At 40.9% G+C, this 26,842-nt stretch overlaps 1 protein-coding gene across 1 annotated transcript in view; it reads right to left on the reverse strand.

Moving 5' to 3' along the window:
- The window catches only part of LOC137158179 (tropomodulin-2), a 44,593-nt gene that overhangs the window by 4,507 nt on the left and 13,244 nt on the right, over positions 1–26,842 (reverse strand). Inside the window, exons 3-9 of the mRNA XM_067555837.1 lie at positions 24,786–24,942; positions 9,383–9,505; positions 7,206–7,292; positions 3,234–3,364; positions 1,650–1,757; positions 1,249–1,392; positions 783–927 (exon numbers count right to left, since the gene is read on the reverse strand). Of these exons, the coding sequence (XP_067411938.1) occupies positions 783–927; positions 1,249–1,392; positions 1,650–1,757; positions 3,234–3,364; positions 7,206–7,292; positions 9,383–9,505; positions 24,786–24,942 (895 nt within the window). The remainder of the gene's footprint in view (positions 1–782; positions 928–1,248; positions 1,393–1,649; positions 1,758–3,233; positions 3,365–7,205; positions 7,293–9,382; positions 9,506–24,785; positions 24,943–26,842) is intronic.

A 26,842-nucleotide genomic window follows, 5' to 3' on the forward strand; every position in this document is an offset into this window, starting at 1 on the left:
GTGCTGTGTGGCAGTGCTAGATTCTTTTCTTTGGATTCATGGAAGTGTGATGTAGCCAAAAATCAACAGCCATTCCAATTACAAAAGCTTCTCTTATGGGATTACAAAACAAGTAAAAACTCTGTTGTTTCATATGATAACACTGCATACAAATATGTCATTTGATGTCTTTGTGGGGAACATTTCTGTATGAAAGACTCAAACATTTTATAATATACTTTCACGTGTTACTGATTACTAACAATAAGGAAAATATCAAATCAGACCCAAAAGGAAACATTTTAGTCTCAGCATAGATCTCTTTATTGCACTGATCATTGGATAATACAGTAAACCCTCATTAACTCACAGATCTGCACTGAAAATGGATTATTTGGGGGGTGTGGGATGAAGTTTACTGAAGCACAGATCAATGACATTCTACTACTCTGCCCTGGGCAGAGCTAAACTGGGTGATGTCTTATTCCCTGAAATACAATGGAGGAGTCCCCAGACATCACCATGACACTCAGTAATGCACTGTAAGAGGGCCTGGGAAGTTCTAACTAGTCCGTGGTGCCAGTATCTGCACCAAAGCGTGGGATGCTAGCTCATTTTTCGTTAAGTTGTTACTGGGGCAAACCCAGACTGAAGTCAATGGGTGTTTGCCTGAGAAAGGACTGAATCAAAACTGATTAAGGACCTCAGGATCTGGCATTATTTGATTATGGTTTGCCTACAAAATGTATAAGGGGGCAGGACTTGGCCTGCAAGAATTGTGATGAATGTCTGTAGCATCTTACCTAGATCATTATTTTTAGTGATAGCTGCTGCTACTCTGGTTCTTGGACCTTGCTTTGTGAACTGGTATCCAAATTTGAGAATCTTGGAGTTCTCCTCAAGCATCTGGGCAATCTCCATCTCTACAGCTGTCCCCAGCTGCTGCCTCTGTTGGGTGACACACAGTGAAAAGAAAAAGAAACATCTACTCACAAAAGAAAGAGAAGTGGTTACATTCCAGTAACGTGCTATAATCTGGAGAGAGAAACCCATCTCTGGAGAACTTGCTCTGGGCTTTATTTTTAGCACTGGACAGTTTTGTTTTCTGTTACTTAGCTGCATGTGCTTGAAAACGAGGTGCAAAAAGGCTGATCCATGGGATTCTGCCTTGCCTCTTTGATAGATTCCAAATCTAAAATATTATAGAAGAACATATGGAACCTATAGAAACTAAACAAAGCAGACACCAGTTTACTGCCCACTCCTTACCTGGTTGTCAATTTTGATCTCTGTCAGGGTTTCATTCTCTTTTAGTGCATCGATCAGTGCCAGAATGCCAGCCCCAGTGATGAAATTGGATTCTATATTTAGACTTTTCAGTGTCTTGTTCACTTTCAACATATCTGCAAAAGCCTGAAGAGTCAGGAAGAGGTGGTATGAGTTTGAAACTCCAAAAGCTTCAGAGAACACCAAGAATCTGAATTGTGGTTAGTACCTACTACAGCATTGCAAACAGACTCATGGAGGAAGAGTGTATTCCTAGAAGAGAAGAGGTTATATTGCCACAGTGCACAGTCACAGGAAACATCTGGGAAAAAAGCAAACCCCTCCTAGAGATAAAGGCTGCTTTAGTGAACAATTAGGTCTTTTTAAGCAGGTTTTCAACTTACAATAGCAACAGGGTCATTGCTTCGACTGGCTGCGAGGCTGAACTTCTTCACATAGGTGTTGGTTTCCAAAGCCTTGGCAAATTCTTTCAGGGTTGGAATTGGAATATTCTACATTAAGACAAAATCCAGCAATCACTGCAGCCAATCACATCGCTAGACATTTACTTTGATTATTAGTACATTGATTAACACTGCCTCTCTATACAACTTCTTAGCCATCCCCAGTGCTTTACAAAGCCCTCTGGCCGGAGCGCTATAACTTACTCAGCTTGTGGCTGCCCTTGAAGACCACTCAATAGCTTGAGCTAGGGCAGAATGCAGCCACCACTCGTTAAGCAGGGCAAGCTGAAACAAAAATCTAACTGTGCTCTTCACTGGTTTTTGTATTTATTGCCAGGTGCAATTTAAAGTGCTGATTTATCTGTAACGTCCTAAGCAATCTGAAAACTGATGATCCTCGAGGCATCTCTTCTACTATGCACCATTCTGGAAGTTAAGACTGGTGGCAAGCTCTTGCTGTCTGTCTGCAGGGTTGAAATCCTGAACCTGAATGGCTTGGCCATAATATTCTCATCTTCAACATAGGCCCCCTCTTGTAATCTGACAAAGCCTGAGTTTGGCCCCATAGGATGGAGCATAAAATATATTTGTTCAATCTGGCTTTTTAGCTGGGACACAAATTTGCTGCTGGCTGGTGGGAGGTCTACTAATTGGTTGAGGATTTGTTACCCGCAGGTGAAAGTGAGTGGTGAGCAGTGGTATGGTTTTGTGGTTGTATTGCTGGGTCATTGGTATTGCTTATTTTTTTTAAATGTACCCATGTGCCCAGAAACTGTGTGATGAGGGGTGAATAACCAATCCATAAACCCTCAGTACAACAGGCAGTGTCAGTTTTGGGCATGAGCCTTAGTCTTGATATGGAATTTGACCCCTGGAGGTGAGATCACTACCACCCTTGTTATACTGATAGAAAGGATACAATGAATCAACTCAGAACCACAGTCCTGCTGGTCCTTTTAGAAAATTACTTAGTTTTAAAACTATATGAAATGAGAAAGGGGGAAAAAAATTAATGAGCTGCTATTTGTCATCACCTCGGAGCTCAAAGCAAACACTCACAAAAGTTTATTCTATTCCTAGATCCAACCAGTTACTCTAAACTGTGCAGACAAAAAACTAATTCTCCAGCTTAGGGGGTGGGGGAATGTTCAGGGTCTGAGCTTCCCAACTTCAACCCTTTTCATCTGTGGGCTAACTGAATTAGGCCAACAATTGTGCGGTGCCCCATGAGATATCTTGCTTTACCAGCTGTTAGAGAAACGAAGGCATAAGGGAACCCTTGCTTGGGGTTCTAATTGGCAGCAAATTCACTGTCAGGTATTGGTGGCCCTTGGAACAACTGGGACAGCTCCTGCCTGCCCCTCTTTCTCTCCTGAGTGTCCTGCTCCTCCCAAATATTGTTAATGCAGCCACACATTTGAAGACAAAACCCCACTCGTCTAAAAAGACTTCGCAAATCTTGTCATCTCAAATGAATTCTCCTGCAGCAAAAAGAATGAAGCCACACAACCTGTATCCAAATACCTTTATGTTGTTCAGATTGACTTCCAGGAGGCTAGGATCATTTGCTTTCATCCTTTGCAAACTTGCTTCCACATTGGTTGGATTAGGCGGCTCCTCAAAAACTGGCTTGACCTTTTCACCTTTGACCACATCTGAAAGACAGGATCCAATTAAACATTGAAATGATGCACATGCATCATCGGAAATAAATTGCATTTTCAAAACTCTCACTTATGTTTGTGTTGTGGATGTTAATATCCTGGCTGTGGAGAAACTCATTTCTGTGATGAAGACTTGTAAGTGGTGGAGCACTGTAGAGGAAGGATTCTGGATTTCTGACCAGTGTTTCTCTGAGATGCTAATGCTTTTGTGGCCAGTAAAGAATGGCATCAGATCCAGTTGGCAACTTTCTAGCAGGCCCATTAACATGGCCAGGTGAAGGTGACATGAAGTACATGGTATGAAATTCACTGTGCTATATATACTAGCATTAGTGTTATACACCAAACTGTGACCAGCCCTGTCCTCTCCCCCATTCTTACATCTCTCTGCAAGGGCCAGCTACAATGCAGTTGGGAGGACAGGCCCTTCTCTTTCCTAGAGCCCGTGCAGTGCTCTTCCAAGAGGTAGGGGCTAGGTGAGCATGTGGCCACATCTCACTCCCCTCTCCACACTGGCCAGCAGAGCAGGCTTGGCATGGACATACTGCACCTTCTCTGGTATTGGTGTAGCTGTTGAGCCGCTGCACTCTGCTAGGGTGCTGCCAGGAAGAGACTCTGGCTGCAATGTATCCCCTTTGCATTCCCTTCCGGCACATCTAAAGAACACCTATTTTCATTGAAATCGGAACAAAACAAAACCCAAACTGTGCCATTTGGGGTGGACAGTCACCCTTTCCTCCTTCCGTCACTGTCCTGCAGTGGGAACTGTGAGCTACTTTGGGTTGGATCCTGTCTTTCCTGCAGATCTTTGTGATCTCTTGGAAGTTCTGCCCTGCTGTGGCTCCATCACCACAAAGGAGAGAGTGTGGCAGGAAGTCTGCACTAGAGAATCTGCGGACGCAGTCGGGTCAGTTCCAGCTCCTTCTGTGCATCTGTCTTTGGGAAGGGAAGCCTATGGTATGTGAGTAGAGTCCTGAGCTGTGTCATTAGGGACAAATTCTGTCCTCAGCTTTATGTGCAAAGCTCCCAATGCAGTTACTCTGGGCCAACCATGTGCATCCGACTCTGAGGGAAACATTTAATCTATTGCACGAGATACAAAAGGGCAATATGGAAAGGAATCTAGGGGTTGTTACGGTCCTGCCATAAAACCTGCAAGGGGAGATGCGCTTGTGAATATATTTGGGTATGTGCCCTTTTCCTTATAAACAGACAGTGCTAACATCAAAGTCTGTGGCAATGAGGCCCCTTAGCGGTTCACCTCCATCTCTGACATTAGTAGCCGATCTATAAATTCAATTAGCTCTTGTAAAATTGCATCATCCGCACATTCGAAATAATAAAACTATCAACGCATGAAAAGCAGCTCTCTGCCAACACCAAGATTTATTAAGTCTTTGAATATCCCTGCTCCAAAGAGAAACAATTTTTAATGTTGGCAGCCATGTACTATAAAAGCAAATTGATCATTCCAGGAGATGCATAAAAATCATGGCATGCAACACAATTAGTACCTATAATTCCCCAGCTTATAATTATGGAAATGAATAATATACCTTGCCCACCCAAGCTGCTACAGCCAAGAAAGGAATGTGTTGTTGACCACAACTTTGTTTAAACATGGTTAGTTTGTAATGTAAAAAGCGATTTCCTAATCACATTCTATTCAAGGGTCTCGTGTTGAAACCTGAAAGTTTACATGTATTTCCATGAGTTGCAATGAGTGACACTCACCCTGGTGCACAGGCCAGGATAAAGCCAGTGCACCAATTAAATCACACTTAAGTTCTTAGTAGAACTTAAGTGGTATATAAGCCTTGAGCTGGATTTCACTGTTTGCCCAGATTCTAACCATTTTTGCTATGGAGCACGTCTCAGTCCACTCCCCAGAGGATCTCTCATATGCCTCCATAAATACTCCAGTAGTAGCCTTTACAGAAAGTTGCTGATGTTGTTAGGGATTGCTAATAAAATACATATGGAGAATTCACCATCTTTTGGATTCAAAGTAAAAACTACACCAAAACATTTTTGCATTTGTAGCAGCATTCTACTAAGCTGAGAGCCACGACCAGCCAGTAAAGGACTATTTGTTAGAGATTGTAACCCTGCCCCCCGGGTAGACTTTCTAGTGCACCATGTCTTGAGTAGTTAGCAGTGATTTTCTCCTCCTGTTGTGCTGCCTGCCACTGTCCATGAATTTTTATCTTATTTATTTAATTAGGGAACAGTTTTGATACATTAACAGTCAGCTCTTGAAATGTGATCCTGTTTTTGTACTGAAAAATTATACTTAACTAGGAAAAGTTATTGCTTTTGGACCAAGGAACAAAGTGATCTGACAAAGCAACTTTCTGGTTGTTAAAGTTGTGATTGGAGCATAGTTTAGCAAACCCGCATAGCTGACATTTTGACTCAGTACAACAAAAATAATCTCCAAGTTTATATGAATTCACAGAGTCATAGAAGATTAGAGTTGGAAGGGGCTCAGGAGGTCATTGAGTCCAATCCCCTGCTCAAAGCAGGACCAACCCCAACTAAACCATCCCAGCCAGGGCTTTGTCAAGCCAGGCCTTAAAAGCCTCTAAGGATGAGATTCCACCCCCTCCCTAGGAATTAGTAACATATGCAGTTGCATGTTCTGGGATAGCCTGCAACTTGCACAGAGCCCCACTGGGGAGGGTTGCAGAGCAATCTCGACCCTGGAAGGGCACTGGGAGAGACTGTGTTCTGCCTACCTCCATGCCCTCCTCTTGGGTGATCTCTTCACACAGATAAGGGAGGAGAGGAAAAGTCCCTGCTGACAATAACTGCTATTGTCACAGCCCATATAAAAAGGGAGGCTGCTTGCATGACCACCTTTTCCTTTGCACTCAGGGAAGGGCCCATCACAATCTAATACTGAAATGCAGAGAGGGACCCAAAATCGGAGCCCTGGATCTGAACATCCCTGAACTCAAGGTGTAGAAAAGCTTTGGATCCAAATTGTGCAGCTTCTCCCTAACTCTGTCACAGGCTGAGCCAAACCCCTGGAGCCAAGAACTCCAAAGATTAAGGGAAGTTCAGATCTTGATCTAAACTCTGCAGCTCAATGTCTTCTCTGATGAAAAGGAATCGATACTGAAAAGGAACATTATTTAGGTTTTTTTTAACAACTCTGAGTGTTCTTATTATTTTTCTGAGTACTTACACATCCTGCAGAATGTACTTAGCCACACAAAGAACACAACAGCCAAACAATACTATACTATCATTGAAAGTGTGCTGGGTGTTATTTTTCAAGTCCAACAAAAAAGCACAAGTGACAGATCAGTTGCAATAATAGAGAAAGCATTATTTTCAAGTACCCTCCTCACGCCCTCCTGAATGCAGCTTGGTGGAACTGACATATTGTGAATTGTACTGGAAACACTCTGCATCAATTTGTACTGACCTGGAATTGTCTCAACTAGGGATACTATCCAGTTACTACGTACTGACTTTAGAGCTCCACATCCATACGCCCATGGATGCATGGAAACGTAGATGCCTTAGCTTCCCATCCCACTCCCACACTTGTTATCCTGTGTGCTCCCAATCCTCTCTTCCACCTTTATATAGCATACGTTGCTGCTAAGGAAAGCTGAGCTCTCTGCTAGAGTGATTTATTTGTATAGCACACTGCTGATAGTTTAATTTTTACTTTAAATTACATTAAATTTAAGAGCTCCTTCTCATGATTAATGATGTTGGGTTAATCAAGGATAGGCCCAGTGATACTATACTGATTAGACAAACAACTCCCAACATGCTAAGAACAAAAGCAGATTGCAAAGGAAATCTGTTTACTTACTTCTCACACTTCCTTTTCCATCTTTACTGCTGTCTCCTTCTTCATCAAACTGTGGGTTGTTGACCATGTTGTGCACCCCAAGAACAGCTATAAATACGAAAATGCCAGTAGTAGAATCCAATGTTAATAAAGTTTGCAAAAGAAACATGCACTTAGTAAATTCCAGTTTAGTTCCCTAACTAGATTATCAATCAGAGAGTTGTTTGCTGTCTTGGGTCATAGGTGTTCATAGGTGAGGCTTGTTAACCTCTAATATTGAAAGTTGAAAAGTTGAAAGTCTGGAGAACTTGACTATTGGTTCTTTCCTACAAATGCACCAGTCAAGTGTGCATATGTGGTTATAACCTGATTCACTTTCATTCATATATGCATATCATAACCATCCTGGGATTTCTTTGGGTGCTAAAGTATGGGGAGCAGGGGAAAAGAAAACATTTAAACATAATGGAAGATACAGCAATAAGGATTTAAACGAGAACTAATAGACTGATGTAAGAAACCAGACTTCAGTAAAAGAGGCTGTAAATAAAATTTATCTTAGGATGGAGGCACTTTCTACAGTATTCTATCAGGAACCACGTAACAGTTGGGTATCTGATCCTTCTACTAGGAATTGTTGCCTGCTTGGACATGAGGAATCCTTTCTATCATGTAAAGGTATCCATGAATAAAGAATGAAAACCCCCCTGTGAATTTTTACCTCTACAATCATATTTTCCTTACACAGACACTGAAGAGTGTGACTGACTATTACACTGCTGTTATGAGCTATTTGGACACTCTGGTTGGTAGGGCCATGATACAATCATATACGAGTCTTTATTTGTTCTATACATTCTAGTACAGTGGGTTGCGTACTGACTAGAGCCGAGCAAAAACTGGAATTTCCATCCCAGGTCAAATTCTACATTTGTTTTGCCCTGAATGATGTACTACAGTAATATGACTCCCATGATTCACCACAGGGTTTGGTCAGAGGAGATACTGCAGTGCTTCATAGGAGACATGGTCTAGTAAAGGAGGACAGCACACAGAAGAGAAGCAGGGCATGCGGCATCTGAAATACAACTCCTGTGTTGCAATGTAGCATCTTAGGCAGATGCAGTTTAATGTTCAACTGACTCAGAATGAAATGGTTCAACTCAGTTCAACAAATAGAAATATTTTATTTAGATTTTCCCTATGGAAAATTGAAAAAAATGGAGTTAAGTTGACATTTTCCCACAGAAAACTTTAATTCTCTGAAAACTGAACTTTGTTTGGTTTTTTTTAAATCATTTCAGTGGAAAATTCCCAACAAGCTCTAGTACTGACCATTGTAAAACACAAACAAAAATCCTAATGTAGAGCCACATTTTATCCTTAGTCTTTTCATTCACACCAGCGGTAGAATATGGACCAGAAACTGTAGGTAGCATATTTTTGGTGAGATGCACATTGTGTGTAGCTGGACATTGTTCAGGCTGATTGAAATATGTTTGTTTATACACAGAGTTGTATCTCTTTTTCAAAATAGTGAAAAGAGTTGCAAATGTTCTGAATTACATTGAAGGCCCAATTCTAGAAAGTGCTGAGCACATCCAATGATGCTGTGGGAATTAAATGCAATGGAAGTGAAAAGACATTCATGCAGATCTACTCTTTGAGCTGGGGGTATGTTTCTATGCTTCAGGAGACGTACTGGCACTAACTCTCATCAAGCTAGTGTGCTAAAAATAGCATGTAGCACAGCAGCAGCAGGGGCTAACCACTCCAAGAATGTACATAGGGTCTTGATGGGTACATACTTGGGGCACTTATACTTGGAGCCACTTGTGCTGAGGCATCTACACTCGATTTTTAGCATGCTAGCTCGATGATAGCTAGCACAAGTGTCTCCTCAAGTTGCGAATCACACCCCCAGCTTGAAGTGCATACAATTAAGTGCATTAACTACACCCTTAGAACCAGGCAGGCTTGAACCCATCCTAGCACTTATGCACCAGTGTTCATGCCACATTTCTAACCTCTGTGCACGTCAGAGGCCTAGATTCCACAACGGCTTAAAGAGGGGCTGAAGATAACCAGGTCTAACCAGTGTAACTATAGAGCATGCTGTGACAACTCAGACTCCTGTTGGAAGGGCCAGGCAGTGCTGGGCTGAAGAAGATTGCACACTTACAAACATATTAACTAACCTGCCAGGTCATAGAGCTCAGTATCAGAGGCACTGGCCAGGGCTTCTTCTAATTCTGGCTCCAGGGTCACCTTCTCCTCGATATGGGTTTCTATGGGCTTTTCTTTAGGGACAAATATTTTTCCTAAGAGGGAAAAAATCCAAGTGAATATTGAATTATTGTGACAACTCTCCCCCATCCTGACAGTACAGGGAGGAGACCTGTGTAAATGATATTGTTCTGTATTGTGTACCAAGTGTATGTTTCCCCATTAATTTATACACCTTCCGCACATTTCTACTGTATGTTGGGGTTGTTTATTTTTGTGGAAACAAAGGTCCTAAAATCTATACTTTAGTGGCACATGAGGCAACCCATTTTTCCCACTACTGTCTGTCCAGAGCAAGATATTTGATGCCATGGTAAGCTGTCTCCATGATGGTTGCATTCTTTTTGATCATCCTGTGATAGGTCATTCTTTATCCTCCATGCCTTCTCTTCCCTCCAGGTGGGATCCAAACAAAGATGTATCTTGTGCATCTGCCACGGGGTAGCCTGATGGTACAGCCAAACCACTGTTGCTGTCTCTGTCTAATTATTGAGTCTGCAGTCTGCTGACCTTTGCAGCACAACACTTCCACATTGGTTAGACAATCTTTCCAATGAATTCCCAAGATTATTGTTAAACAACATTGGTGGAGTGCAGTCAGTTCCTGTTGTGTACTTCCACCATCTGCTACATTTCTGAGGCATACAGTAGTGTTGGGAGGACAATAGCATTGTACAATCTCATTTTAGTGGGTGGATGTATCTTCTTACTCTTACAGATGTTTGACAAACTGAAAAAATATCCACTGGCTTTGCCAATTCTTGCTTTCACTTTTTTTAGTGAGCTGACCATTAGCAGATATTGTACCTTCAAAATAAATGAAGTCCTCAACTCTTTCAAACTCTTCTCTGTCCGTCACTCATCTGACAGTGATGGTGATTACATATGCAGGTTATACAGAATGGTTTGGGAAAAGGAGATCCATCCTAAAGATTGCAGAAGTTTGTTATCTGCAACAATCCTAAAAAAGGTGATCACTTTATTTGTGATAACTGGAGAAGGGCATCAGGAACCAGACCAGCGATGACCAGCTGCTGGCCTGCTCCCTGATTAATTTTGCTGCTAGGCAACCAATATGCCCAACTGCACTGCCTTAGAATCAACAGAGCCTCTGACTGGCTGCTAGTTTAGTAGCCCTGCTTATAAGCCTGGCCCCCACAGCACCTGCTCAAGGTGCACTGGGCCTGCAGTTGTGCTTGTCCTTGGTCCAGTCCCTGATCTCGCTTTCTTTCAGCCCTTGTTCCAGCCCCTGCTCCCCTCTGGCTTTGATCCCTGGTTCCGCCTCTGTCTTATGACTCTAGTTTATCCTCTGGATCTGACAATGGGCTTCTGTCTCTCTGGTACAGACCCTTGGCTTGTTTTCTGGACTCTGTCCATCCTGGACCTAGCTCTAACTGCTAGGCTGAACTCTTGCTTCCATCACCAGGTCTGACCACCCATGTCAGATAAAATGCAGTGTCCGTGGCTGGGATTTTCAAGCACTCACCTTGGGCATTGACTTGTATGGATGTAGATCCAGGCCAATGCTGAGTACTAATCCCATCCATATGTGGATCTGTTTAAGGACAGTGTTTTCTGATGAGCCGGAGGCAATTAAAAAAATCCCTCTGGAGGAATCGTCCACTCAACAGAAGCCTGTACAAGGGCACACAAGCTGTGAAACCCATTCATAGGGACTGCACTACCTCCTACAGTAGCCCCATGGATTTCCTGTTTAATCCAGCATTCTGTGATATTCACTGCAGTGATTAAAATAATGTTTGTAAAGAACACCTTCCCAATGCCCATATGCTGGTCCCAGGACCATAGGGCACGAAACTAGGAGTGAAGCAGATGTATTTGCTACTTCTCCCCATAAACTGAAATAATGGCCACACGTTATCACCCAGGTACCAGGGGAAAGGAGGAGGAGGATTCAATTTCCCTGATGCTTTTGTGTAATTTCCAACTTTCCCAAAGGCATTCTGCCCTCTCTGTCTCATTAGCGAATCATATGATCAGTCTTCCCAGGGTCAGCTGTGCAATACTGGGGAAGCTGAGCTGGATTTAACCACATGTTCCCCAAGGCCCAAGTAGTTTCCCTGCCACAGATCCTTGTACATCCTATCCTAGACCCTTCCAATTCTTCCCCCACTGTATACTGCCCTTATGTACACATTAGCAGATGTTTCCATGTAGCTTTTCCCAAAGCCCAAACCATCAACCTCTGTGGTTCTTCCTGTCTATGACAGCTGCATCGGAGGAAAATCTAGGTCACTTTCATCAGGAACTCGATAACATTAAAAGTCAAGCCACTATTTTACGCTGTATTCATTCCTATAATAATTTACATTTTGAAAACAGACAACAGTCATTAGTAAGCAATGGGGCAACTGCACTGGATAATAATATCAATCTAATAAAATCAGTGATTCCCTCTTTGTTACTGTCCATACTGTTCTTAGACTCATATAGCAGAAATGCAGTTGAGCAGTTCCCTTTGTGCCTTAATCCCTAAACAACTAAATTTCAACCAGGTTTTAGATAATCCCATTGTACTGAGACAGCACGGGCCTTTGGATACAAGTGGATTTGGCCCATTGTCAGTTCTAAATTGTCTAATTCTTTCTGCAACTTTTGACACTGTAAATGAAATGCTTGAAGCATATCCTGGGCCTTTCTGACCCTGCTATGAAATAGCTTTATTTTCATTTGTCTCAATGGTGTTATTTTGTCACCATAAATAAATGTTCTTCTGATATTGCTTCTTTGAATTACCCCTCATGTGCCTTTTGCTTTTCAGAGGTTGCATGCTTCTGTGACTTAAATCTTTTTCAATTATGATCCTGATTAGCATTTCTAGGCAGAAAATACCCAGATGCATTTATTTCTTCCAGCAAGTGTGTCTGCAGCAATCTCAGTACTGCCAGCCTCCAGGAATGAGTTTAAAGACTGAATAGGCTCAGGAACTCTTGAAATGAAAACTGAAGACATACTGTCAAGGCTGACTGGCCCAGGAGTTTACGTGCCTTCTTGCCCACAAACACTTTAATTTTTAAAGGCACCTTCTTATTACAGAAAATATCTATTCTACAAGATGAATTGCATAAAATGCCAGCTGACAAGTGACTGATAAAAATAAGACTGTGTTTCTGTAGCACATTCTATCCAAGGATCTCAGAGCACTTTCCAGGCATAAATGTATTTCACTCTCAGTACATCTCTGTGAGATAGATGTGTCCTCATTTTACAGATGACATGATCCACAGACATCCCAGCAATATCAAAGAAAACAGTCAAGTGCAATGTTTGTGTGCATAGTAGATAGAAAACTCCTTGCAGCAAGAAATACTTGGCTCTGTTTCCAAATGAAGGCAGGTTACATTTGTTAGGCTATCCACAACTCAGAACAGTGCTGACAGATGGGATTTGCAGATGCTATGATGAAGGAAATGCAAATACTCCTAGCCATACCACAAGATTTAAAAATCTCCTTGTGCTGCAGCTGATCAGACTTAATGTCTGGTCATCATCATGCACCCATCTGTCTTGAGTCATCTGTGTACCAGGATGACTTAGAAGGAGCAAATCCACATTTTCAATGATAAGAGAACCAAAAGTAATCAGAATATCTAAGTAAACTATCTGTAGAATGGGCCACTGGCTGTAGAGTAATCGGCCTTAAAGAAACCTGACAGCCACTTAAGCCCATTGATGTTAGGTAGACTAAAGACCTTAAGGAGACCTGACCTGTCTTCATCCATGATTGGTGATACCAGTAGGCTATTGACCTTGCATTGAGTAGCATGAACTAGCCAGGTAATGCCCTGACCTCCAGAGACGAAATCCCAGACAAGGACAGCAGGGCTGACAAATGTTGACAGTATGGTCTATACCTTCTTTCCTGGTTTCCCATATCCCTCATCAGAGGGCCTAAGGAGCCCAAGACCACAGAAATGGCTCTCCCAGTTGCCCTGCTGCATAGTTCCTAGCAACACTGCTCAACCACTCAGCGACCTTCCAACAACATTAAAGAGGCATCGATGCCATAGCTAGGTTTAACAACAAGGTCCTGCCATTTCAGGGTTCCATATTGATAAAATGCTGATGAAATAATCTTTTGAATGGCTTACTGCAGTCAGCTTTTGTATAACCTAAACAAAATGTGCCACTGATTTTTGTGCCTCCCTACACAATTATGGATTTGAATACCTCCCCACTTAAGTAGTGTAGTAGGCCAAATGTCCTGTTGCACAGTGAGAAATCCACACTGATGAAAAACAGTATTGTGTAAGATACAAATGGGAGTTTTGGTTCAGATTTTTTCCATGCAGCTTGTGTATATATATTTTTAAAAGGCATTTATCAGGCATATGTAATTCTCCAATTGCAGCTTAAGTCTTTTTTAAAATGCATACATGACCCTCAAAGATAGCATTGTCTAAAACATTCTTGGCAAACTTTTTGTAAGAAGAAATTCTATTACTGATTATATGAAATATCTTAAGGACCAGGAATATGTCAAAGACAAAAATATATTTTTAATATATGTCTTTGTTCGCTGCCATCTGCTTTATAAAAATGAACTCTTCTCTGTTATTCAACTATTTATTTAAGAATCTATTTTTGCATAAATAAAGAGTAAAAAGATTCAGTGCTATAGTAAATAGAGCCTATAAGCTCATATGCTTATAGCAAAATATTGGAAATTCCAGATATTGGAAATTCATCATAGTCAGAACTATGTATCGTTGCTGGCAGACAATTGTAAACCAGTTTCACTTAGTTGCATTGTGACCTCCTTGCAGTCATGGAATATAACGAAGAAATAATGCTGATTACAGCTTGCTTCTTGCAACGCTTTAGTGCAAATGCGTAATTGAGCTGAATGCATGAATCTAAAATGTATTATTCATAAATATGGAAACATTTTGTAGATACTTGGGAAAAACCTGTCAAGTGTCTTTATTTTAAAGCAAGGGTTTATGCAGAAAGGCCGATCAAATGAAATATAATATTATTATTTTTGGGTATTCATGCATCTTCTAGGTGCTCATTCACTTTTTATGTTTTATTTTATTAGGCTGTTTGCTATTACATTCCATCTAATATAAATAATTCTGCTTCTATTATATCTGCCTCCCAAATACATTAATGCTCCTTCCTGATTAATAGTGATAGCCCATCTTTTTAATGATGAAAAGCTTGGCACCAAGCAGTAACATGTATCTTATTCAAAGTTAGTTCTATGTTAATAACACTGGCCTGCCCCACAAAGTCTGGTCTGTTTGTGTACAAAGGTAATATATATTCTAGCAGACTGATCCTGGTATCCTGTAGACTAGTATCTACAGCTTCCCAAGCCAGGCAAAAGCCCCCAAAAGCTGACTGGGCCAAGGGAAAGGGCAACTCACTGAAGAAACATAAAACACCACAAATCCCCATAGTGGGGAGCTGTGGATCTACCTGGGGAAAGGAGAGTTTATGCAAATATGTACGTTCCCTATCTTCCATGCTCCTTTATTTCCACTCCTCCTCCTCCCCCCAACATACACAAACATTGTACAGGCCTCAGCAGTTAAAACCCAAGGATTGCAAAAACTCCCAAATGGTGCTGTGGGGGTTGAGAGGAAAGATGACTTTGAGTTCAGCCTCTGCGTGCCCAGGCTAAAATATGAAAACTAAATATACTTGGCAGTGTTGAGTGGAAGCTTCCCCTCTCCTGCTCACTGGACTGCCACTCTTATTTGGTAATGTTTCAGTCTGACCTTGCACAGGTATAAATGACTCAACAAGGTGCAAGGCAATGGAGAATAAGGCCCTGAATGTTAACTTTGAATATGGTTTTACGGAGGATAATGGCTTCACTTCATAATAGACATGTACATTCTACTGTGCTTTGCCACTTACTAGTGTACTTTCTTCTGCTACTAGTTCCATTCGGATCTTTGTTCTCTTTCTTTAAATTTTTTCCAGTTATTACTACTTACATTGGATGAATCATTGAAAAATGAAGTCCTATTTATTCTCGATTACAGAATGTTTGGGTGACCTTTGATGTGAAATTGAATAATGTTGGAACTCTGCCTTATGTAAATCATAGACAAGATTCACATTTTCCATCTAAAGTAAAATATTCTTTCCTTTTGATGTTTACTTAAATTCTCCTCTAAAAATACTCTATTTAAAATGTAATTAAATGAATTCTTACCAGCAGTACACTGAATTATAAACAAGAAAACTGGCCTGCCTCAATTTTGTTGAAAGCTGCAAACTAGCAATATAAAAATAGCCTCGTATAACTCCTGTCACATTAATACACCTTTCCATCAGGGACTACTTATCCTATGTTATATCACATTTTATCCAAAAACAAACAAACATACAAAAAAAACCCACAACACCCCTTATGTTTAAAGATCATTCAGGTTGCAAAGTCAAGCACTCAAAAGTTCTCATAGTGTCAAAAGTGTCTGTCACAGGGTGGGTGGCTGGCTCCTGTAAATAAAGTAGGTCCAGCTCCCCTGTGCAGAACAAACCCTTCCAGTTGGGCTAGTTAAGGACGGGGGAGCTGCATCCGAGTCTATAAAGGGTCAGAGAGCAACACAGTGAATCGGCACTGGCTGAAGGAGTAACAGAAGCAGCATTACTACCACTATCCCTACCAGAGTCCCTTGGCAGGGGAAGCCATTTTGTTTAAGTTTGGACAGGAAACTTGCCTAAAAGGGTCTGTGGGGGCTGCACCGTGTCTTTGAGAGCTTGGGAGAAGCCCTGCTGCATTATACGTGGTGGAGAACATGGGCCCTGCATGTCCCTGATACAGGAGAAGATGAGGAGGATTGCTGGTGCCAAGAAAAAAAGAAAGGGGGAAAGTGAAATCTTGACAATTGATTAACCCCACCTAGTTTGGGTGAGTAAGAAAGATGGAGGAGGTGTGCAGCTTATTGATGAGCTATTGATGAACTATTTATTTCCACGGGTGGCACACAATGGGTAGTGGCTCAAAGATTACGGGACGTTGTGGCTCATGGCTATGTCCTGAGACAAGGTCAGTAGAGAAAATGATGGACCAAGTCATCCTGGAACGGTTCCGAAAGGCCCTTCCCATGGAAGCTGAGATCTGAGTAAAGCAATTTTAACCTGCCTCAGTGGGTGAGGCAGTCGAATAGGCATGGTTCAAGGAGATAAGCATGGCAGAGTGAGAATGGCCATACAGGGGAAGTCATATGGAGAATTTAGCTGCCATCCTCTAACAAGTCTCTGCTGAGTATGTGCAAACTAAGATTTTCAGAGCCTTATAACTCAGGCAAATTTTCATGGGACTCACAAAAGGCCCGGCCCTGACACCAGGGTGACCCTCACCATAAAATTTTAAATCCCTGCTCTAAAACATGAAGACTCAATGAAACAGATGGAAAAAATTACTTCAGACGGACAAAACAATGTCTTCCCCCACAATCTTGCTCTTGGAAACAACTCAGCCATTTTAGCTGAAACTTTAAAAAAAAATGTTTAAATCGGCCTGAGGCAGACACCCAGCATGGGAAATTTCAGCCTGAACAGTTTAAGTTTGGCAAAGCTATAAGCAACTGAAAAGAGGGTATTATAATGAAAAGTGTTGAGCAACCCTAACCACAGGCTTCCCCGCTTACAATATTGTGAGGGAGTCTATGCTAGAGGTTACAGCCAACACTGAACATAGGTTTTAAAGCTCCAAAAAGGCTGAAGACGCTGCCAAAATGTCCGGCAAAGCAGCCAACAGTATTTTAGCTGTGGAGAGTGAAAACTAACTTTTGTTTATCAGTGCAAAACAAAATAAATAAATAAATAAAAGAGATTCTCCTCCAAACGAAACCTTCCACCAGCCAGAATCTCCTATTACAATACTTAAACTTTCCACTCTTATCAGCTGTTTGATATGTTAGTTCAGGTTTCTGCTTCAAAGAAGGCTATATAAAGCCCTCAACTTGAATGCATTATCAGAAAAGCACCTACTGTAGTACAGGGTAGGGAAAAAATGCCCATATTCATTCTGAAAATGACTGTCATTATTTTTATTGCTGAACGCTGACAGAATTCTTGGCACATGCAAGATACAGGCTGGTCACTGCTTGGGAGCGGGGCTGACGAGAGCAGCTTCATGAGAAAAGCTCTTGTTTAGTCATTATGTTCCTCCTTTTTTCTTTTGTTTTTCAACTGATTGAAAATTTTTCACATTTAGTCACATACCGAGGGAGTGGATTTCCCCTTCTCTTCCCAGCACAAGTCCTAACGGACCTGATCCACTGGAGTCTTTCCACTGACTTTGATGGGAGCTGGATCAGACCCAACATGAAATTGTTTGGCAAGGAGCAGGGGACAGGAGATATTACAGAAAACAAGGATAATGCTGGAGGACTGACTGGAAACAGCAGTATTGGATGCAAGCAAGTAAAGATGTATCCAACTTTAACTACTTACATTCTAAATTTGATCGGTCATATCCTAAAATGTTTAAAAACAGGGTTTTTTTTCAGTTACAGTTTGTTAGTATCACATAGGGGCAACCTCTGCAGGGGAAGCAGAAGGGGAACAATTGTTAATAATACACAAAACTGAATCCTGGTAGCACCAAAAGACCTCAAGTGAGATTGGGGTTCCAATAGGCTAGATACTGTACATGCTCATAGTAAGAGAGAGCCCCTGCCGCGAGGAGCTTGCAGACTAAATGAAGGCGGGAGGAAAGGCAGGATTATTGTATTTTCAGATACAGGAGACGGGGGGGGGGGGGGGGGGGAAAAAATATGACGTGACTTGTGCAAGGTCATTAAAGCAATCTATGGCAGAGTCGAGAACTGAACCAAGGTCACGTGATTGTCAGTCAAGTGCCCGAGCCACAAAATCATCCTTTCCCTTCCCTAAACCTGTTCAGTTTTAGCCACAACATAGCCCCAGGGAGCTAAGTAATCTCACTCCTGTGTCCTCCCAAAGGATTTATTTTCAATTTGATTGTGCCTAGATAGCATCATCATCAATGTTTAACATTCTGGGACTTAATCCTGCCTTTCCAGTGCACCAAACCCTCCCAAACTTACAAGTGATGCAGGGACGGGCCCCATAATTGTTCAAAGACAGCAGACTGATCCAGCTGTATTTAGGTAATGTAGTGGGTCATTATGCATATCTCCTGAACTGGAGTTCATTGCCTCTTATATAAGAATTGTTAGAGCATGTGTTATAGATAGGAGCTAGTCCAATACATTACCAAGTAAACATTACAGATTGTTGGTCACTTTGGCTACAAAAATCATTTGCCTCCATCTCATGGCTGCTGCTCAATGTTAATGGACCCCCTGCTAGTGAATTTGCCAGACTGAACAGACGTGTTTCACATCAGCTCTTGAAGGTCACCAAACCTCTGCTTTGGGAGCCTGCAAGTGGGAGTAAAGTCCAAAAATGAGGAACCTGCAAAAGCTGTGCCCACTCTCTACACTCTTCAGGTTCACATCTGGGAACAAATAACCAATACAGTTTGAACAGTGTAACTGATCTGATGGGGCATATGCGGAGATGTGGTCTCTGTGATAACTCAAGTTCTTGGCCATCTAGGATGCAATCCTCAAAGGTGCTAAACGCTTGGGCCCTTATTCAGCAAAGCACTTAAGCATGTACTAAACTTTATGCACATGAGTAATCCCATTCAAATCAGTGAGATTACTCACATGCTTAAATGCTATGCTCAACTAGGGGCAGAGCACTCAGCACCTTACAGGATCGAACCCTTAATTCCTTAGAGCAATTAAATATTGCGAGTTACGCTAACCTACGGCAGAGGCCCAAAACTATAATGCAAGCCATACGTTCAGTTGTTTTTGCCAAATACTGCAATCCCCACATAACATGATTACAATAAGCTTACACGGCAACTCTCCACACTTCTAAACCCCCACTTTGAGCTTGTGTTTAACACTTCCTGTGTTCTCACCACTCTGAATGTCTCCCCGTTAGCTTTGGAATTTGTTTTGGCTTGTTGTATAGCATAATCAAAACCTTATGTCTGTGTTAAACATGTAAGAACCAATGCAGGCTACTAAATTTCATCTTTCAGCCGTCTGGTTGATGCTGGATGCTTCTTTGTCAAGAACTCCCTGATGAAACACCAACAAAAAAAAAGGCAGAAACACTGGATAAGGAAAAATGATGAACCACAAACTCTTCAGGGAGAAGGGGAGGAGTTGGATATTAAAATACATCTCCTTTTTATCTCACCACAGACGTTCCATGTCAAGGTAAGCTTTGCAGAACGCCCATAAGAATGTGTAGAAATGTCACTTAGCAAGTGGAACGCTTCCTTCTTGAAAGAATATATTTCCTAGTGGAAGACAAATATCAAAGTGCAAAACAGTGACACAACCTTAAACAAAACTTGATGCACATGAATCCCACAGACATACAGACATCCCTCAATGGGAAATTGTGCTAGGTGGTATACTGGCTTCTGTGCCTCCCGTTTCTAGTTTTACAGAACTGGAGGCCCGAGATCTTAATTTTTAATTAACAGTGTTACCTTAAAATTAAGATGAAATTGTAGGGCCTGATTCTCATTTTCACTAAGGCCTCTTTACATTGCTCCAGCAGTGTAATGGGGCCAGAAAGTGTGTGAATTATATATACACACACTTTCTGGCCCCTTTACACTGCTAGAATGGTTTATAGGGGCCATAGGGCTTGTGACTTTTTTTACTCCAAAATAGAGTGTCCACCTGGGGAGCTATCCTGGAACAGCCATTGCAGAATAGCTTATAGCAATAGCTATTCCAGTCAATTTCCCCATGTAGACATGCCCTTAGTGTAAATATGAGAATCAAGTCATTAATCTTTCAAAACAATTATGCCATAGTTACTTATTCAGTGAGTTTTGCCAAGCTAAATAAGTCTGAGACGAGGAACGCTGGTGCTTAGACTTATAGCCAGCCATACTTGCTGCTGGCCCTTAAGCAACATTCATCAGCATCAGCATCAAATTAGAAAAGGATCATCTTATAGCTTGAGGGAAACCCGCAGTGACGGTTTACGTGGCAGATGGGTGTCTCAATAACGTTGTTTTATTGGACTCAAATTACAGAGGGCCGCATCTCACCTTCTGTGTAGAACACAGGGAAGAACAAAATGAGGCAGTGAATGGGTGAAATTCTGACCCTCTTGAAGTCAATGGGAGGTTAGCCACTGACTTCAGTGTAGCCGGGATTTCACTGTGTTTTCACTGTGGATGAAATCAACCTTAATAGAAGGCTCCTGTTAAGACATACACTTCAGTCAGATGACAGCACACACACACTCCAGCAGTCCCAGCATGGGGGAATGCCAGGCTTAAGGTAGGCAGATTCTTTCTTGAAGTCATGCACCCCTAAACCAGCACTCAAATTGTTTGACAAACCACCAAGCTCTTAGATGCTATGGTGCTGAACAGGACATAAATGTCCATATTGATCTAGTTAGATAGATAAATCTTAAAATAATATAGGTATATAGTCAGTCTTAATAAAAGAAGGCACAGATATTGTCAAGGGATTTGGCCACCAACTTCAATGAGAGTAGAGCAGAATTCTCTGTTTAGTTAATTACCAAATAGTTACATAATGCAGTGGTCATGAGGTTTCTTTTCATATGTTTTAATCTGGTATGGCTCACATTCGGGACTCAGTCTGAGACAAAGAGCCCAAATGAGGGACACAAGAGAAAAGGGAATAATTACCTTAGCATGAAAACATTGCACTGGTATGACATCACAGTTCTAATAACCCCCTGAATCAGCATTTGTGATGTACATAGTTTACAATAAATAACTAAGATAAGAGTGGCTTTGTGTGCAAAGGAAGCTGAGTTAGTTCTATAGTGAGGGATAGGTGAGAAGTTTAGTTATTTGTGTTTTGTAGAACAGTCATGTTACTAAATCAGAGAAGCTATCAGGATTAATACAATCAGGACACTAGTGGACAAGTTGAAGATTAATGTATTTTTAAGAGCATCAAAAGAAAACCCAAAGATGAGAAACTACCCAATATCATAGTATAGAGTGACACAGTGGTGGACAACACAGTGGTTAGCCTTACGTAGAGCAAGTGCAATCCCAAGGTTGGTATGAAATCCTGCACATCATGGGACGCAATTTTGTGTGTAATGTGCGTAAGGTCTGCAAGGGGATTCAAGCAGTGGTTGCTCAAATTCTCTAGTGTAGACAAGACAAAAGACAATAAATTCTTACCTCTAAATCAACATTAAAAATCATTAAAATCAGACATAACTCTGACAGAACCAGTGTGAATATGCACATGCCCAGGATGGATTGATTTAAATCTGAGTGATTTAAATCACCAGTTTGAATCATGATTTAAATCAGCAAGCAGGAGACTTTGATTTATAGTATCAATTTTAATCTTGTTTTGCATTTGTACCTTTTAGTTATTTTCCTAAAGAAAGGCTGATTCTCATTGGTTGGTAATGATTAAAACATATTGATTTGTAATTAAATATAGCCTTTACACTGAATTTGGTACTTTTATTTACTAACCAAAATGATATACAATATCTACATAAATTTATTTAAGCAATTATATAGCTTAACATACATATATTCAAAATCTTAATTTTTTATACTTTGTTAGAAAATGGTAAATGCATTTCTTGTTTAGATGATGATTTTTTACTTGTGTTTTGTGTCAAACTTTGGATGTATGGAAATTGGAGTTCAATTAAAAATGCACAAAAACAGCATTTTAAAATTATTTTATTACTTAAATAATGCTACCTTAAATGTGCTAGATACATAAGACAAAATTTTATCAAAACACATTTTGTATTTAAAACTGATATATTAAATAAAGGAAGTATCATCTGTAGTTATTAAATCGAATTGAATTGTTTCTAGTCATCATGTTCTTCAAGATTTTAAAACTAGTAGATCTTATCCTCTCACACCTAGTTTTTATTTATAGATTGGAAGATTTCCTGCTTTTTCAGCTCCTAATCTGTTTCTTAATTTTGAACTAGTTATTAAATTGAACTGGTTGAAGAAACTGAAATGAAGTAAATATTTTCTCTACACCTCTACAGAAGAGGCTACTAGTGTCAAAAGCTCTGGTTTAGCATTTCAACAAACTCTGGTTCCAAGTGCTTAGCCAGTGACTTCCACCAGTTCAATGGTTTGACTTTCTTTAAAACTTTAGCAGCAAGCATTTATGGCCTAATATCATTTTTTATTTAATTTAAATAATTGTAATAGATTATGGTAAATTTAGGTCTTAGCATAATATCAAATTACATTTTAAATAGGTTTATTTTTAAAAATAAAAATGTATGTAAATTAAAAATATCTGATTGTTAAAAAATTATAAACTCATCAAGTGTTTTTGTTTCTTTAATCCATGCACAAGCCTGATAAGACTATAAGAATCATTAGTCAATCATACAATAGAAATCTGGCACAGTCTTAAGGCCTGAAGGGGAAAATTAGGCCAATTAACCTTAGGCTGCACATAGAGGAAACCTAGGGAGTGCTAGGGCCTAATTGCAGATGAAGTCAAGCTGGGAGAAGGAGTTGAGCAGGATCTATAAAGGGGTGATGTTGGCAGGTCGGGAGGAGGCAACCTGCAGTTGCACTCCCTGAAACAAGGGGGAAGAGCAGGAAGCTGCAATGATAGAGACAGAAGCAGTCCAGGGAAGGAGCAGTAAGGGTTGGGAGAGCAAAAGCCCAGAGCTGCTGAGTTGAGGTTCCCTGGACTGGAATCTGGTGTAGAGGGCAGGTCTGGGTTCCCTACCAGCCACTGGGGGAGTGGCACAGACCAGAAAGCAGGGAGCAGACCACTGGGATAGTTTGCCTCCAAGGACTTGTGATACCCTCCAAGGAGGGAGAACTTTAATGTGACTTAACTGGAGGACTAAGCCATCAAGAGAACAGTGCCACTGCTGCCAGCGCATGAGTGGCCACAGAATAGCTGAGGGGAAGGATGGACTGAATAACTGCTGGAAGGGACATCAGACCAGGTGGCAGAGCTAATTCCCCAAATGAGCCACAAGTAGGTGCCACTGAGCAGTGAGTGGCTCAGTCGCCATCATACAGTCTAACATGAAGTTAATAGATTCTGCATAAGAGATCAGAAAAGAGAAATCTAGCTGTCATGGGCTCTTTGAAAAGATTATTTATGTCTTCTTTTTTTTTTAAAGGACAAAAATGAAATGTAATAATGGTAACACTTAATATATAAATTGCACTTTATATCTGCCAACCACTTTTGCAAACAGTAATTAAAGGCCCACCAATCTTGGTCCCATTAGAATCAATAACTTTGCCATTGACTTCCCTGGGGGTCCAAGTAGGTTGTTAATCATTTAGTCACTCAGCTGGCCAAGTTTTCAACATAAGCCTAACTTTAAGCAAGTCCCACTGAACTAAATGGAACTACTTACCTGCTCAGAGTTAGGTACATGCTTACATACCTTGCTGATAGGAGGCCTCAGGCAGATGTTAATATTATTCTCAGTTTAATGATGGGAAAAGTGAGGCAATGATGCTAAAGGGACACAGTGGACTTGAAATCTAGTCAGTTATTTAAGAAGCGAATTAAAAGTAGTTTGAAGTTCCACTCCTGCCTGAGTCTCCCTGCCAATATTTGGGATTTTACAGTCATGCTTTCCTGCTTTTTTTTTTTTTGTAAATGTTTTTATCTCCTCAGTGACGGTATGACAAACCCCTATAAAGGGGGAATGGTGAATCTGAATGTGTGACGAGTGCTGTCAAACGTATAAAAAAAGCAACTGGAAAAATAATTGTTTGCTCAGTCTAATCTCTGTCCTTTACAGTGATTTTAGATGTTACTTATAGCAATATCAGGGAACAATCATCCAGAAAGGAGTGTGATATTTGACTTGACAATGTCTACATAAGGGTCTGAGCCAGAATAGTACTCACGTACATGCTTAATTTTACACATATGAATAGTCGCAATTAATTCAGCGGGACTGCTCAAGTACTCTGCTGAATGAGGCAGAATGCTCAACAACTGACTGGACTGGCATCAAAGTATCTTCCCCAAGTGCACAGAGGCACTTGCTGTAGGAACTGGGATTAGAACTTCACAGCTATTGGCTGCTGGTCTGGTGGGCAGGACACTAGACCACAGATAAAACTAGTGTTTTATCTGGTTTGCTTTAAAAAGTATTTTTGACTCTAAATTTAAAGCCTATGATTTGACCTCCCTTTACCTCCCTGTGGTTAATTTCCCTGAGAAGTCACACAGCTTGTAATTGCTATGTTCAAATACCGCATTATTGCAGGCATATGTGAATGTGAACCATTACCTTTCTTCTCCCCTGTAAAGGGCACAAAGTCTTCCCTGTCTTTGTGTTCCAGTGCTTGCTTCTCCAAGTATGAAAGGAGTCGATCTCTGTCGAAAGGGCCCGTGGCAGCTTTACTGGTCTGGTCTTTTTGTCGGAAGCCCGCTGGCAGAAGTGCATTCTACCAAAATATGAGATGCAGATACAGAATTGTAAAAGTGTTGGTCTGGGAGAGTCCTCAAGAAGTCATCAGGTATCATGACAGCATGATACTATTTAAAACATAGACACCTGGGGCCAGATTTTCAGATGGCATAAATTGGCATAGCTCCACAGACATCATTTGAGTATGCTGAGAATCTGGCCCCTGATGAGGAAGCTTTGGATATGTAGCTGGTAACACAGCACTTTATAGAATCCTAGAATCACAGAAATGTAGGACTGAAAGGGATCTCGAGAAGACATCAAGTCTAGCCCCCGACGCTAAGGCAGGACCAAGTAAACCTAGACCATCCTTAACAGGTGTTTGTCCAACCAGTTCTTAAAAACGTCCAATGATGGGGATTCCACAACTTCTATTGGAAGCCTGTTCCACAGTTTAAATACCTTTCTAGTTTTTTCCCTAATATCTAATTTAAATTAACCTTGCTGCAGATTAAGTCCATTCCTCTTGTCCTACCTTCAGTGGACACAGAGAAGAATTGATCACTGTCCTCTTTAGAACAGCTTTTTACATATTTGAAGATGGTTATTCAGTCCCCCCTCATTCTTCTTTTCTCATGACTAAACATGCCCAGGTTTTTTTTAACTTTTCCTCACAGGTCAGGTTTTCTAAACCTTTTATCATTTTTGTTGCTGTCCTCTGGACTCTCGCCAATTTATCCACATCTTTCCTGAAGTGCAGTGCCCAGAATTGGACACAGTACATCAGCTGAGGTCTCACCAGTGCCAAGTAGAGCAGGACAATTACCTCCCATGGCTAACTATATTAGTCTGTTTCACAACTGCATCACATTGTTGACTCATATTCAATTTGTGATCCACAATAGCTCCCAGATCCTTTCCAGCAGTATAATTAGCCAGTTATTCCTGATTTTGGAGTTGTCTTTGATTTTTTTTTCTTCCTAATGGTAATATTTTGCACTTGTCTTTATTGAATTTCATCTTGTTGATTTCAGACCAGTTCTCTAATTTGTCACGGTCATTCTGAATTCTTTTCCTGTCCTCCAATGTGTTTGCAATCAATCCCAGATTGGTGCCATCAGCAATTTTTTTTAGAACCACACTCTCCACTCCATTATCTAAGTATTAATGAAAATATTGAATAGTACCAGATGCAGGACTGACCACTTTAGGACCCCACTAGATACACCCTCCCACTTTGACAGTGAACTTTGATAACTAATCTTTGAGTACTGTCTTTCAGCGATTTGTGCACCCACTTTATAGTAATTCCACATAGGCTGCATTTCCCTTGTTTGCTTATAAGAATGTCATGTGGGACTGGATGAAAGGCCTTATAAAATCAAGATATATCACATCTACTGCTACCCCTCTATCCATTAGGCTAGTAATCCTGTCAAAAAAGGAAATTAGGTTGGCTTGGCATGATTTGTTCTTGACAAATCCATGCTGGCTATTCTTTATAACCCTATTATCCTGTAGGTGCTTACAAACTGACTGTAGAGAGAGTGATGCCATGTTTGTATAATGTTCTGAATTTAATCTCTGCTATAGGGAACCCTTTTTTAAAGTGGAGCCATTTCTTCACATAATATTCTTCAGTGGCAAATAATGTGCAGCAATGTATTGACTAGATGTAACTGTTAAAATGACATTTTCAAATATTCTCAGTCAAATCTCTCGTACTTCTTATTAACTATGTTTTTACAGTAATGCTAAGGGACCAACTGAGGCCCCATTGTGCAAACATAGAGTAGTACAGTTCCCTGACCTAAAAAGTTGACAATCAAAATAAACAGGACAGGCGAAGGGCAGAGGAAAGGGTTAACCTCCCTCCCTTTCTAATTTTATCCACTCTTCTTGATGTCTTTCTCTTTCCAAGTCTCCCCTCTTTTTCT

Source organism: Emydura macquarii, unplaced genomic scaffold, assembly GCF_026122565.2.
Source record: "Emydura macquarii macquarii isolate MOO-44397 ecotype Brisbane River unplaced genomic scaffold, CSIRO-AGI_Emac_v2 contig_1644, whole genome shotgun sequence".
NCBI classification, from domain to species: Eukaryota; Metazoa; Chordata; order Testudines; family Chelidae; genus Emydura; species Emydura macquarii.